The sequence below is a fragment of the Podarcis liolepis genome (assembly GCF_965112155.1).
Source record: "Podarcis liolepis genome assembly, chromosome: 6".
NCBI lineage: Eukaryota > Metazoa > Chordata > Lepidosauria > Squamata > Lacertidae > Podarcis > Podarcis liolepis.
In genome coordinates this window covers 47,638,968-47,654,601 of record NC_139559.1, presented here as the reverse complement: position 1 = coordinate 47,654,601, position 15,634 = coordinate 47,638,968, and the positions used below count along the sequence as shown (strand labels likewise).

Here is a 15,634-nt window from a genome sequence, read left to right as displayed (position 1 = left end):
AATGCTTTTTTTCTGGGGGTACACAAGGGTGCGCATACCACTAAATATTATGTGAATCTTTGTATTTTTAGCATTTATTTGAATATGTTTAACATAAATTTCTAATGAAATCTAGACATACACACAGAAATAAAACTGAGCTTCTTTACCCCAAAAATACTATTGTGAAATCCAGCACATTCCAGCCATTTCGGAGGTAGGCGTCTGCATGGAATAAAAATCCATAGGCAATTATCTTTAGCAGTGCCTCAATGGCAAATACTGTGAGAAAGAAGTATTCTAGCTTCTCCTGCAAGACAGAGAACGGGAGAGGGAAGATGGGCAAGATTAGTGATATAGATTACAGTCTCAATCAGATCGCCACACTCTAGTTCCCTTCCCTGCAATACTTTGGACCACAACTCCCATCAGCCAACACATTTCGGCCATAACAGCTCTGCGCTATCTCAAAATTCATCGGAGCAGTTGCATCGTAAATCCATAATTTTCCAGGTATTGCTTGGGTCACAGTGGCATTTCCTCTTCCTTTTATACAGCCTTCCACACTATCAAGTAAACCTTGGTTCCTGTTTCCTTTAAAAGACTGGGATAGGGAAGCTCAGGCCTGAGGGCCACATGCAACCACCAGGTCACTCTATTTGGCCCTCAGGACTCCCCCCAGCCACACCTCTCACTGGCCTTGCCCAAGTATTTTTGCCTCCATAGTGTTTTGTCCTGAAAGTCTGTTAGCGCCTCTTGCTTGTCTGGATGGAGGATTGAGAGGGATAGATAGCAGCCTACTGCACACAGGTAAACTTTACATTCATTTACAGATAGGTAGCCGTGTTGGTCTGCCATAGTCAAAATAAAAAAATTCCTTCCAGTAGCACCTTAAAGACCAACTAAGTTAGTTCTTGGTATGAGCTTTCGTGTGCATACACACTTCTTCAGGTGTATCTGAAGAAGTGTGCATGCACATGAAAGCTCATACCAAGAACTAACTTAGTTGGTCTTTAAGGTGCTACTGGAAGGAATTTTTTTATTTTTACATTCATTGTTCTGCCTGCTTTCACCTCTGACCCCTGTGTCATTGGCATGTAGCCCTCAAAAGGGTGTGCAGAAGACAATGCAGAAAATGGTTCCCCACCACTGATACAGGAAAACACAAATGGCCGTTGCTTTTCCCCTAGATCAAGATGAAGGAACAATCCCAAATGCAAGATCCCTTTTATCAACAAACTTTAAAACATATCTTTCAAGTGCTCTGATTGTCCCACGACATCCCAGAATTACAGAAGTCATCCTGGCTTCTGATTTGATCCTAGAATGTCCCATTTCCACCGCTAACGAGCTCAGGGAAGAAAATGAACCGGCGCCTGCAGTGGTGTTGCACTCTCACATGAGCTAGCTGACTCACACGGTATCAAAAGCATGTGTTTTCATCAGAGGGATGTTGGAGGGTGTGTGTGTTTTATGTACATCAAAGGGTCTTAAAGACTAACTGATCCATTGTAAAATAAGCTTTGGCCTTTTGAGGACTAATTAAGATTGTGGGCCTTTTATAATTCTACAGCTTCCTTATTCATCAAATGCTAAGTAACGTGTTGCATACAATGTGATGCCAATTACACAGCCATATAATTGACATGGGGGTAATTACAAATATGCATGTTAACCAATTACTGAGAACTTTTCACTCAAAAGCATGCTGATAGAGTGTAAATCCAATCAGCATGCATACTACTGTGCCTTGATCTTAATTTAAAGCTGGATAAGTCTTGTTATGAAGTAGTTTCCAGGGGGTAGCCATGTTAGTCTGTTGCAGCAAAAACAACAGAAATATTGCAGTAACTGACAGACTAACAAATCTACAATGCCATAAATTTGCCCACTTTGTCAAATGTATTCGTTCATCCACTTTATACATCTGATGAACCGGATTGTAGTCCACAAAAGCTAATGCCATAATACATTTGTTAATTTTTAGGGTATCGCCAGACTCTTTGAAATGTAAGAGTAGTCAATATTAACTAGAAAGCTCAACTAATTATTCAAGATGCTGGGTGGTTTTCAACTAAGTTTAACTCGGAATAGACACATTGAAATGGACTTAAACTTGATGTCCTACTAAGGGCTTGTCCATACTTAACACTTGTCCTGTGCTTTCTAGACATGGGTTTGAGAGGTTTTCTGTTTGCCTCACAGGTTTCCCCCAGGAAAACCTGCCCTTTAGCACTAAATTGGAGCAAATGCGAATCTACAGAAAACCCAATTCACGATTGCTCCCATTTAGCAGTAAAGATCAGATTTCCCCATTTTGCTACAATCTATACAAGATGGATTCATGCTGACAGATTTTTCATGGAAGTGGATACCATATTTTCAGCCAATCATTCTTTTTAGAGTTGCCATCCCATCGGGGGGAAATAACGGCTGGCCCTTGCGATGCCACGGCAGCACTTTTCCCCCTGGCGCCGTTCAGCCCGCCCTCACTTAAATATAGTGCACCCACCTTACAGAACACCAGTTACCCGAATTCCTACAAACTACCCCAGATTATCTTGTGGGGGACTTGTGTGAGGGAAAACTTAATAATTTGGAGTCTCAGGCAGGATTTGATGAAATAAACAAGAAATATTTTATTAAACATAGGAAGTTCATGACACAAAGTGGGTAAAACATAGGATACATCAGATTATAAAGTTATTTCACTTCAGTTCTTTCTCTGTTGTTGCACAGCTGTTGCCGCTTAATACTTTGGTTCTTAAACAAGGTGGTATTTTCTGTCAGTTACACACCCCTTTGACAACCCTATTCCTGAGGTACTCCAAGGAACAGACCCAAGGGATCACCACACCCCTCTTAACTGGTTTGGGAGTCCTCTCCTTTTGTAGAAGTATTTTCCCCCTCCTGACTAGAATGAGTCCTAAGTAGACTGTATTCTCACAGCTTCTACTTCTCCTGGCTCAGCCTCAGCCTCCTAGTTAATTCCTGGCCTAATTTCTCTTACAGGACACCACATACTGTCCTTCACACTAAGCTCAGAGACTCCTTTCTCTAGCTTGTGATATATTCCTCAGAGTGGATGTTTCTACACAGAACCAACTCTCTCTCCTCTCACTCACTATCTCCCAACCTCTGTCCCAACCTAATAGACTGTCTCTCCAAATCCTCTCCTTTTCAACTCCCCCTCCTGGAACCCCGCCAATCATAAGATGCTGTTTGTTCACCATTTGCTGGCAGGGAAAAAGAAAAAGTAAACACTTAGTGACCCAACCTGCCCAGCAAAACAAACTTTTCTGTTACGGTCCCTTTTTGGGGGGGGGGTTTAATTGCCCCAAAGGTAAGGGCAAATCTGCTCCTCATTTCTCTGCAAAGCCTTGGAGATAATATGACTTGGCTCCCTTCCACAGCATCCCTTTTGCTTTGGCTCTCAAATGGAAGCAATATTAATCTGGTTTTGTGTTTTTATAGGGGGACCAATGGATTCTCTCGCCATCTGGAGTGTCCCTGGACCAGCACTCCATTGAACAACTCTGCATCCCTGCCAGCACTTTATGGCCTGGGAGATGTTACCCAGCAAAGGTAAAGACAGAAGGAAACTGGGGCAAAGAAGCTGCTTTAAAGCCTGGTCCATCCTTCTTGACCTGATTGTTGGCATGGTTACCTTCGCCTGTCACAGCCTAGAATAGTTACTGTGGTTGTACTTTCCTTCTCCCAGCATTCATACCAGAGGCTGCTGTTGCCTTCTTCTCCCTCACAGCTGCAACTGTCCGTCACCCTAAACTCCCCTCAGGGTTGCCAGGGCCCCTTCCCTGTCAGGCTTTGCATGTTTCAGAATGAAGCAGACTGAAGTTACCTAGAGTTATTCTTTCTTTATATATTTTGCACTCGTTCCCAAGACAAGACCCTTTCAAGTGTCTCTTAACATACAGGCAAGGCTGGTTTCAGGGTTTGAATGACAAGGGGGTGGAGAAGGCCCTTATGTTTTTTGATGGTCCTCTTGGTTTTAGAAGGCTATGGAGGATGGGTGGGCATAATCTGGGTAAAATTGGGGAGAGGCAAGGATAGGATTTGTGGAGTCCATTAAAGGCCCCCAAGGCCAGTCCTAGACATTTTGCTTCCTCAGATGACACCTGCTCCCCACTCCACATACAGAAGCCAAATAAACACTGGTGATGGGGCAGCACTCCCTACAGCACTTGAGCTATTAGGTTAGTTCAGGGCACTCAGAAGATGCCATGGGACAAAAAGCTGAAATTAGTAAGGGTAAGTGGCCCAGGAGGAATAGCTGGGGGCTGCAAATGTGCCACCTGAGGCAGGTTACTCACTCTGCCCAATAGTAGGGCCATCCCTGAAGGCCCCCCTCACTTATCCTCTATACTAATTGGCGGTTCTGCTAACACACAGTTCACAATTTGAAACAGCTTCTTACAATAGAACTACTAAATTCCAACTAGCACACGGTTCCTGTTTATTAACTCAGTGGGTCCTAACTGGGCTCTCATGTCTCAGTGATGAGGGGGGCATGTTAGCATGCAACTTGGACAGGTCTCCTTTGCCTTTAATAGCTTGAAGAGCATGGGGAAGTCTGACAAATGCAGCAGGGCTGGTGACTGGGACAGTCTGCTCAGCATTTCCTTGCCTTGTATCTTTCTATGAAACAGCAGCTCTATGTTGGATGTCGTTTAGCAATTCCAGTTATTTAGGAAGACATTCCACAGCTGGGAAGCAAATGTTAGCCAGAATACTGAAGCAAATTCCTTTAGAACATGCCCTGAAGAGGCTGAATTATTTCTCTCTTTTTGATATTTTATGGGGGGTGTTACTGTACATAATCAGTACACAAAATTGTTAAATATTAACAGAAAATTCATATTTTCCTTATGCAACTAGACACAGCATTTAGGAAGGGTGCAAGCAGTCTCTTACACACAAATGTTGCAGACCACATAAAATTATTCCTCTGTAGTACCTATTTCACTAGTAATTACAAATTATAAAAAGTAAAAACAGCAAATGTCCTTTAAAATGTCTCTCCCCCTCACCCACAAAGAATAGGTCTTTGAATCTGTCTGTGAATCCTGCCCTCCCTAGGCACACTGTCCTTTGCGCAACTAAATTATGCATCAGTGTGTGCAACTAATACATTCTTTCATTCTCATTCTCTCTCTTTCCCCGTTCCCATGTTCTGCTTGATGATTGTCAACTATCACAATATTCAAGATTACAGAAGAGGCAAGCTAAGAATATAATGGACTGGGCTTGCTATGGATCAACTTTCTCTTTCAGAGATGCTTCTGAAAATATGGGGATTTGGCATTCACATAGTCCCTGGTAATAAAGGGATAAAAGCCTTCAGCCATATGCAGTTGTATTCCAGATGATCCATCCCTGAAGTTTCCTTCTTATCAGTGAAGCCATGGAGGTCACCTCTCCCAAATGCATTTTGAAGAAATGCAGGGAAAAGACAAATAATATATTTTGGATGTGACATTGTTATGGAAGAAGAGGAATTCCAAAGCATCCCATTCTTGAACAGTAAGGTGGAACTATTTTTATGCTTGTAGACAAAATTTTGAAAATGATTGGGCAGAGAAACAATTGAATCCCCACACTCTGATCAGAAATGGCCAGGTGAAACTTCCAATGGACAGAAAAATGGCAAGAATGTGGTACACTTCCTTTCCCCTATCTATTGTCCCAAGATGCAGTTGACCAAATATATCTGTGCACAAAACAAGGTCATACAGTAGCTTGAGGTTTGAGATTTTGTACATTAAATATTAGGGACAGGGGATGATCTTTCCAATGGTGCCTGTCTGAGCAATTACAGTGGTGCCCCGCAAGACGAATGCCTTGCAAGACGAAAAACTCGCTAGACAAAAGGGTTTTGCGGTTTTTGAGCTGCTTCGCAAGACGAATTTCCCTATGGGCTTGCTTCGCAAGACGAAAACGTCTTGCGTTTTTTGCAAGTTTGTTTCCTTTTTCTTAACACCGTTAATACAGTTGTGACTCGACTTCGGGGAGCAACTCATAGAACGCGGTGTGGTAGACTTTTTTGAGGTTTTTGGTGATTTTTGAAGCTTTTCCAAAACTTTTCCGACACCGTGCTTCGCAAGACGAAAAATTCGCTAGACGAAAAAACTCGCGGAACGAATTAATTTCGTCTTGCGAGGCACCACTGTACTATGAAGGTAGCTTGGAGCGTCAGACACTGAAAATAAGTAATGGCTCGAGCCAGGGAGTGAAGCACTCCGAGAGAACAATAGCAAACAGAAATAATAATAGGAATTTCTTACCAGTCTTGTGTTTGCTTTGTTGGTGTCATCTTCAGGCATGGGCACGTAGATCGCCAGTGCAATGCAATTGGCAAAAATGGTCAGCAGGATGATGGTCTCGAAAGGTCTGTGGATGCTTGCTAAAGAAAATCTGGTCACTTAATATTGCAGCATGAACCAGAATAGTTAAAAACCATTTAGAGGGCATTCGTGTTAATAACAAATGTTAATTAAAGAGGATTGGGAAAGGCCATCGCAGATGAGAAGACTGAGCCAGAAGATGTTAAGAAAGAATGATCCTTATGGTGCTGGTCTTAATAATTATTTTATGTAAAATCTCATCTCTTTCTGGTGCTTAAATATATACCCTTTAAAATTACACATCACATTTTCCCACTAAGTTCCAGGTGTCTTAGAACACCAAGCATGTCAGACATCATAGAATGCAGCCACAGGTGTGCTGGAATCTTAGGTAAGGCAATGTTTTGCAAAAATATTTTCCCAGTTCTGCTGAAAACAGCAACATCACAAAAAAGGGATGGGAGGGAAATTCAATTCAGTTAACATTTAAAGGTGAACCTACCTAATATACACTCTCTTAAATAATATGTGAAATGACCCACAACCATCCTTTGAAATTCACACTTCTTTTAAATTAGCCATGCAATTCTACAGCCAAGTAATGTGTACAAAAATCCATGTACTAGGGTAAAATAGGCACAAAAATGCATATATTGGTGAAAATAACAAAATGTGTATTTGGTATGCAATATGGCGTACAAAAATGTGCATATTAGGAGAAATTTGCATTAAAATGCAGGTGGTTTTTTAAAAGGACCCTTTTAAAAATAAATAAATCGCAAACTGATGCAAAAATGTGGAGAACTGAAAAATGAGAAAAATGAGAAACTGAGAGAAACCAAAATGGACAGAATCATCCAGACTGTATCTAGCCATGATTGATTATTTTCTGGGTGCAGTACAGTTTACAAGGTGCCCAGAGTAGTTCTGAGGGCATGTAAGGTTGTTGGAGATGTGTATTAAATGTCACTTGATGCAAGCTCTCCCTCTGTCCGCCTCTCTCTCTCTCTCTCTCTCTCTCTCTCTCTCTCTGTGTGTGTGTGTGTGTGTGTATGTGTGGATCTTCTTCCCTGTTTGTGGTGATCGATCCCTTGACCTTCCCAATGAGGAAATGTTTCTTCTCCCTCCCCTATACCCCAGAGGCATAAGAACCCACTCAATCCTCTCACCTTCAAGGTTATACTAGTCCCAGCATGCTGCAGTTTGTATGTGTACAAAGGGTAGGTACAAAAGGCAGCTAATGGAACAAACCCAGACTTCAATGCCATGAGTGAGCGTGGTAAGGTGAGGCTTGGTGGTTGAAGTAGAACAACAAGGGGTTCTTGGAAATCAACCTGCATGTACAGTATTTAAAATGCAAAACTTTTTTTAAATGCAAAACTGTACACGCTCAGAGCATTTATCCTTTCCCCTCCTTGCCAGGTCTGGAAAACTGTTGTTCGTTTGTTGCCTTAACATATCAGCAACACAGAAGCAGTCATAAAGTTGGAATGGTGGTGTGGGAATAGCAGCCCCGCCAAGTATCCCAATTTTCCAGGGACATCCCTAATTTAGAGAAGCTGTCCTGGTTTCTGATTTGATCTCAGAATGTCCCACTTTTCCTTAGGATGTCCCTATGTTCACTGGAGAAATGTAGGAGGGTATGGAGTTATCTGACCCCCGAGCCGTCTGAAGGCAATCCTGTATAGGGGAGTTTTTGCAATGTTTCATGTTTTATTATGTTTTTATATATGTTGGCAGCTGCCCAGAATGGTTGGAGCAACCCAATAAGATGTGTGGGGTATAAAAAGCGAAATTATCATTACAGAATGGGACGTCCCTATTTTCATCCGACAAATGTTGGAGGGTGTGGAATACAGTGGTGCCCCGCAAGACGAATGCCTCGCAAGACAAAAAACTCGCTAGACGAAAGGTTTTTTCATTCGCGATTTGCCTCGCAAGACGAATTCCCCTATGGGCTTGCTTCGCAAGACGAAAACGTCTTGCGACTTTGTTAAACCGTTTAAACCGTGCTTCGCAAGAAGAAAAATTCGCTAGACAGCAAAAATTGCGGAACGAATTAATTTCGTCTTGCGGGGCACCACTGTAGAAGGTGAATTTAAACTTTGTGCTTCACATCTGAAGCAATACGTAGGACCACCTAAAGCCCCTCCCCACTCCCAAGACTATTATGCCCAGGATCTGAAATCTAGCTGCACCACTGAGAGGAGACAACTATGGTGGCTATGATGATAAGAAACAGCCGTGCATCAGCTATTAAGGCTGCAATCATGAGGTGGTGGTGAAATATGAAGGCAGTTCAACCACTTTGTCCTGTGCTCTGCCAGCAGAGTGGAAGCATGAGTGGGGAATCCTCCGTCCACTTCTGGGCTTTAATTTGAAAACAAAAACCCAAACTTTACTGGACACACTTGGAGGGAAAGGGAAGGTAGAGATTAACTCATGTTCAGGAGTGTGACAACATTTCCCCCCAATTTGAAGACATGTTTGGGAACTGGGATGGCCCTGGAAAAGGCATATACATTTTGCAGTAGAATTCTCCTTTGATGCTTCGCCCATTCCTAGTATACATACAGAGGGCCTTCTCAGTAGTGGCGCCCGCTCTGTGGAACGCCCTCCCATCAGATGTCAAGGAAATAAACAACTATCTGACTTTTAGAAGGCATCTGAAGGCAGCCTTGTTTAGGGACATTTTTAATGCTTGATGTTCTATTGTGCTTTTAATTCTGTTGGGAGCCACCCAGAGTGGCTGGGGAAACCCAGCTGGATGGGTAGGGTATAAATATGTTGTTGTTGTTGTTGTTAAGTTGGATCCTCTACATCCGAACTGCTGATTGGCACACACCCTTTGGGGCCCAACAGACATTGAGCTCTCATGTAAACTGGGCCCAGTTCATTGGAAGATCTGGCAATCACAGGGAGAGAGGATCCAACATCAGAATTCTGTCTCCAGCATTAGAGAAGCAAGCCCAATCTATCCCATGCCCCCTGGGGCACCCTTACAGGTGCCATAGGATTATACCCTAAGTGTTTGGGGGTCTACTACAACCACCACCACCACCACCACCACCACCACCACCACCACCACCACCTTGCATTCAGGCTTCAGCAGAGATGAGGAGCAGGGAGATGGCTTTACTTAATAAGTACACTTGAGATAAGCATATTTAAAATGTTTTCTGGGTGTATTGTGCAACTTGTCATTGATGCAATAATGGCGCGTTAGTAGTGGGTTTATACGGGACTAGCCACACACAATTCTGCTTTATTAGTTGTTCTGCAGTGCTCATCATTTCTATCTGGTGGGGTGGCACTTTTGCACTATGGAGCAACAAAAGGGACCGAAAAACAAGAACAAACCTGGAATATTTGTGGTATAAAAGCTACACAATTTCCGCAGGAAATTATGGCACCTTGGAAATGAAGCAGTATGGCCACCCTGAAATATTTGTGGGTATAAACAGTATTGAAAGTGGAATCGTGTATGGCCCCACACGCACACACACACACAATACCATTGCGAGCACAATAAATGCTCAAGAATGGGCAGTAAAAAGGACGGGGGTGGGGAGACTCTCCATATGCAACAGTGGGACATACTATATTATATGACTCTTCTACTGCAGCTGCTATTTTGATTCTGAAGAATCAAAGGATCTTTAGCGCTAGGAGTATGAATTGTGTTATAATGTAAAGCATGTGGTAATGGTCACAGTGGACACCATGTTTTCATAGCCATTGAAGCTGTTATTACATAAGGATGAGCAGAAAACAGAAACAACCATCCATCCAAGGAAAGAAACAATGATACTACCTGGAGAATCCCTGAAAACTTAAAAAAGGGGGGGGGGTCCACTATGTATTGCCATTAATTATTAGTAGAGTTCAGCATATGCGGTAGAGGTTAGTCTACTCCTACGTTATTGGATTTGGATGTTTTGTGGTTATGATTAAAAGGTTCAGCACCACACAAAATGGAGCTTAGTGAAAAGAAAAGAAAGAAAGTGAGAGTGAGAAAGAAGGGGAGAGCACAGGAAGGGGCCTCATACGGAGTCAGACTATTACTTCATCTAGCTCAGTATACCAACTCTGACTGGCAGTGGCTCTCCAGTACAGCCGTACCTTGGTTGACGAACGGCTTAGTTGCCGAATGTTTCATCTCCTGAACGATCGAAAACTGGAAGTGAGTGTTCCAGTTTTCGAATGATTTTTGGAAGCTGAACACCCAGCGTGGCTTCCAATTGGCAGGAATCAGAAGCCACACCTTGGTTTTCGAATGGTTCTGGGAGTCAAACGAACTCCCGGAATGCATTCTGTTCGTCAACCAAGCTCTCTCCCAGGCCTACATGCAGATGCCAGAGCCAGGGATGTTCTGCACGCAAATGAGATCTTCTCCTATAGAGCTATGTCCCATCCCCATTATGCAACAGCGTACACTTTAACACGAAAAGAAATACAAACTTCTGTTGTGCTAAGTGAACAAATGGTTTGTAGGAGGGAATGCAGAGAGAGAGAGAAACTTCTATTCCTTGGCAAAGTAACAATGAAATATGAAACACCAAAATAAACATTTCCATGCAACCAGAAAGCATATTTCCACTGTATAAGTGCTCAATTTGATTTCAACACACTTCCAGTCCCAAATTTTAACACACTCAGAATTTCATTTGCCAGGACCAAGGAATGTACTTAGGAGAAGGATCTAAGTTTAAGAGAGGTGATGCTGTACCAACCAAATAGGGAAAGAGAGCAACTGAACTTTAATATTATGTACAAATTCAGTACAATGTGCACAATACTCAAACACATTTCAAGATGAGGTTAGCAATGGAGATGAGGCGTAACAACTGGTGGGTGGAAAGCAAAGAGTAGCTGTGGTGATGGAAGAGATGGAGATTTGAGTGTTGTGTGTACTCTGGCATGTTAGAACACACTCACTGATTCATTCCAGGCAATTCAGAGCATCTTCCTGCATTGACATTCCTACTACCTTAATCAGGCCCCTGCAAATGTCTACTCCCTTGTAAAAGTGTCCAAACCAGTGTCCTATTAACTTCATGCTTTCCTTACTACTAAAACTATTACCTAGCATGTACAGACTATGTGATAATGCACATTCAGTGCTGGATGCAGGTGCTGTTCACACAACACTGTCCTCATGTCATTCTTGCCCACACTACTGATCTAAAACACATTCTTGCACGAATGGCTTTCATCTGCTTTATGCTGAGAATGCACTTCTCAAGTGCTTGCTGCCACCAGGTTAGTTATTTGTTCCTTAAAGCTAATCTTCACCATCCCAAGTTATAGTGTGTCACAAGCAGAGAGCAGGAGACAATAAGCAACCACAAAGCAGAGATGTCTATGCCATTCGAGAAACAGATTGGTAAAACAATTCAGAAGGCTCCAGCAAATGAGTCAATTTGCACACTATCAAGATAGGAAAAAGAAAGGAAAAAAATCCTCACAAGGTTAATAGCCAGTCTGACTTGGGGGAAATTCTTTCCTAACATCAAATATGTGGAGCTGTTAGAGCCTGAGCCTGAAGCAAAACTAGCCTGTCCAGAAATGTCGGAGACATTATCAGTGGTCTTTGAGCAGAGGACTTTCCTGCTTAACACTCATTGACTTCAGCTGTCAAAAACTTAAAGATACAAGATGGGGAGGGGAGGCTGTTCCTGAACTCATAGTACTCCAGTTGAGGATCCAGATGAAAGAACCATCATAAGCCTCCCCAGTTCCGTTTTGAAACCCATGCAATTATTTGCATCCGTGACTGTGTTAGATAAATGATTCCAGGACTGTATATTTCTAATAGTCAGGGACCAGGACTGTGTTAGTAGAAAAGCTCTTGGTTTACACTCACATCCACACATCCACTTGGCAATACAGACCAGAACCAGTGCTTTCCCCCTTGAGTTCTTCCCTGCACCACCCCCACCGAGAGCCTCTCTGTGACAGAGATAAATGCCAAGATCAGTTGCTTTTGAGCTCTTCTTAAGGCGGACATAAAAAGCAACAGCTGCTAGGTAGAGCTTAGAGGTTTACAAGAGGGTTTCAGCGCTAGCAAACATCTCCCAGCCCTTCCTCCAGTTATCAGCAACCGCTCTCTGCGCATGGCTGCTGCTGGGCTCCAGCTTAGAGACAACCCCACCGCCGCTTTCCTCAAAGGATACTTCCATTCCACAATGGCGATGCAGGCCTTGCGCACTGGGTTCTGGAGGGTGAGGCAGAATAGAGAGCGGAGAGGCCTGGGGGGAAGCTCCAGAGCTGCTTTCTTGGCCTTCTCCTTCTGTTGCTTTTTCTTCTGGCTGTCGTCCTGGCCAGAAGTGGGCTCCATGGTGACTCTTCCCCCGCTAGTTGCCTACTCCAGCCAGGCTTGGCTTACTGGGCTCCCTCCTCTTCTTCTTCTTCTTCTTTGCCTTCGCCCCGCAGCCAAGCCCCCTTCCTTAGTCCAAGGGAGGCTGAAGCCCCCTCTGGGTCCCTTTCCGGCTCGGTGCAGTGTGGGCTGCGGCGGGGCTGGAAATTGCACTCCCACAGACACAAATACACCAAGCACGAGTTTAAAATTAGCCACCAGCCTGGCTCCCAGGGCTGTCAGATTTCCTGAGACAGCAAAAGTGTCCCAGCAGCTGTTCCTTCTTCATACTCAACTCATGGCCATTTTTGAGCTGCCCAATCCAGGTCAGGGGAAAGGATGTGTGGGGAGGGGGGGCAGCAGATAGGCCTCGGACATCAACACTAGAGAAGGGAAGTTCTAATTCACTCCGATTCATCTCCCTTTCCAACAGCGTCCCCATGTTCTCTCTGTGCAAGCAGCAGCAGCAGCAAATATTCCCTTTGGCATCTTCACAATGGTTGCAGATGGATCTTGCCAAGGGGAGTCATGGCAAACACATTCCCAACCCCACCACAAAAAGTCAGAAGTGACTCGTGTTGGTGTTCATGTCAAGTCATGTGATGGCTGGCAGCCAGTGTGGCAAAGTGCCACACGAGAACAACATGGTGCTTCATGAAGATTTGCTGTGCTGATTCAGTTTCAGGCAGCCTGCATGGCACTTCATATTGGAGCCAGTGTGGTGTAGTGGTTAAGAGTGGTGGTCTCGTAATCTGGGGAACCGGGTTCGCTTCCCCGCTCCTCCACATGCAGCTGCTGGGTGACCTTGGGCCAGTCACACTTCTTTGAAGTCTCTCAGCCCCACTCACCTCACAGAGTGTTTGTTGTGGGGGAGGAAGGGAAAGGAGAATGTTAGCCGCTTTGAGACTCCTTAAAGGGAGTGAAAGGCGGGATATCAAATCCAAACTCTTCTTCTTCTTCTTCTAAAGTGGACCTTTGCCTTCGAATAATATCCAGGAGTCCCCAGACTGTCTTCAAACTATTTAAGGAGTAGTAGCGGCTGGTGAGGTAGTACAGGTGCGGCTCTATTGCTCTCATGGCTTCCCAACATAGTGGGTCCTATCTGCTTAGAGAGGCATGGCAAGTATGTGGCAACAGAGCCATACCAACACTCCTGCTGCCACACACCACCTCTTGATAAGCTGGCATGAAAATTTGTGTGCATATTTGAGCTCATGTCTCTTAAGAAACATATTTTTTTGTATACAATTCAGCCCAATTGTACACATTTTGGCAAGTAATTTCCCATAATATGATGCAGTTTTGTGCACACATTCCACTAATATGCACCTTTTGGATAACTGCATTGCAAAATTCAGGGAAATGCTAATTTCTTATGGAAGCTCTGTTTGGAAGGTTCTGGTAACGGTTCAGAAAGCGCCAGATAAGTAGATTCACATTATAATGTGTACCAGATCAATTTTCATCCCTACAATGATAGGGTTGTCACAAAGATGTACACTGAGAAACCTACAGGTGTAATATGTGAAGCAGCCCTGAGTCTGGCCTCCTGCTGGTGTCCTTCCTCTATCAGCCCCAAAGAAAGGGGCATTTCTAGAAATGTATATCTCTACCAGGGGAACCCCTGTCCTACCATTCCACAGTGCTGAACTGTTTTGGTGGCTTGGATATGAGTAGAAGTGGCTTCATTTTTAAAAGAAAATGTCAAATCTTGTGCTGAGTTATTTGTAAAAGTCTGCAGAGCCTGTCTCCTCTTGCCCAGACTTATTGTTTGGATCTTGATGGCTGCTCCTCATAACGTCAAGGCTTAGGTCCAACACTGTCTAGGAAACAAACCCATATTTTTGGCCATACTTAGCATTAATGATGCATTTGGGCCTGAGCTTCAACCCTGTGGAATGACCTTACGAATGATTTCATGAAGTGATTTTGGACCAGTGGCTTTTCTTGGCCTATCCTGCTTCATGGGGTGATAAGGAGGATAAGTCTCTGAGCTCCTTAGAAATGGCTAAGACTAAGCGAAGGAGACTTAAATTCAACATCAGACCACTTGTCAGATTTCAATGAAACCTAGCTCCTTTGGGCAGTGCAGGGCTGGTGTAAACAACCTCTGCTTATCTCTTGCCCAACGCAGCAATTGCTTACAGGTATAGGAATCCTTAATCCATGCAGATCTCCTCAGCCTATGACAGCTCTTCCATTATTTTCAGTTGAGAGACCTAATCCACATGTCTCCCTCTCCAACATTCCAAGCATCCATGAATTGCAGCAGCTCGTCAGCATTTGCCATTGGTTAGTTTGGAAGTCTCTCTACATTATATATTTTCATCTGAGCCCAAAACACTAACATAGCTGGGGGCCCTTTTGAAATAGAGTGTATGTGGCTTTCTCAGCAAATAACAAAATACAGTATATACATCTGGACAAATAATGCAAAAAGCATACAAACAAAAAACCTAAATAAAAGTTTCCTCTGATCAAAAAGCCAAATATCCTCTTGGCTTTTAAGAAAGGCAAAATACAGTTCTAGCTTGGAGTCTCTCATTCATATCCTCTCTTCTTATCAAAAGGTTCTATTGTTTTCACTGAGGACCTTAGGGAGAGCTTTGAAGCGCTTGGCAAAGCTCCCAATGCTTGTAATGGGTTATAGATTACAGTTTATTTAAAAATAGCACCAGGATCGTATTCACTTTGGGACCAATAGCAATAGGGAAGCTCTTTGGTGCCTGATAGACACAGCCAAATAATAGTAACAATTATAACACCGGTGTTATAGGGTCATGGGCTGTGTGCACAACAGAGTCTTAATGCGCATGTCGGTCACACAAATCAAACCTCACAGGCCCAAGATCGTAAATTTGTAGCTCTCCAGATGCTGTAGGATCACCTCTCCCATCACCCCTGACCATTGGCCATGCTGGCTGAAGCTGATAGG

The 15,634-nt window shown here is 43.6% G+C and overlaps 1 protein-coding gene and 1 long non-coding RNA gene across 3 annotated transcripts in view; one reads left to right on the top strand and one right to left on the bottom strand.

Annotated features, from left to right (window-relative positions):
• The window catches only part of CACNA1S (calcium voltage-gated channel subunit alpha1 S), a 62,866-nt gene extending 49,823 nt beyond the window's left edge, over positions 1 to 13,043 (bottom strand). Inside the window, exons 1-3 of one of the 2 annotated variants that reach the window (XM_083509366.1) lie at positions 12,518 to 13,043; positions 6,282 to 6,387; positions 150 to 289 (exon numbers count right to left, since the gene is read on the bottom strand). In XM_083509366.1, coding sequence (XP_083365492.1) covers positions 150 to 289; positions 6,282 to 6,387; positions 12,518 to 12,681 — 410 coding nt within the window. In that variant the 5' untranslated portion in view covers positions 12,682 to 13,043. The remainder of the gene's footprint in view (positions 1 to 149; positions 290 to 6,281; positions 6,388 to 12,517) is intronic. The other variant, XM_083509367.1, reaches the window with a different exon arrangement.
• The window catches only part of LOC310709587, a 479,424-nt gene that overhangs the window by 155,981 nt on the left and 307,809 nt on the right, over positions 1 to 15,634 (top strand). The gene's annotated exons all lie outside the window — the stretch shown is intronic.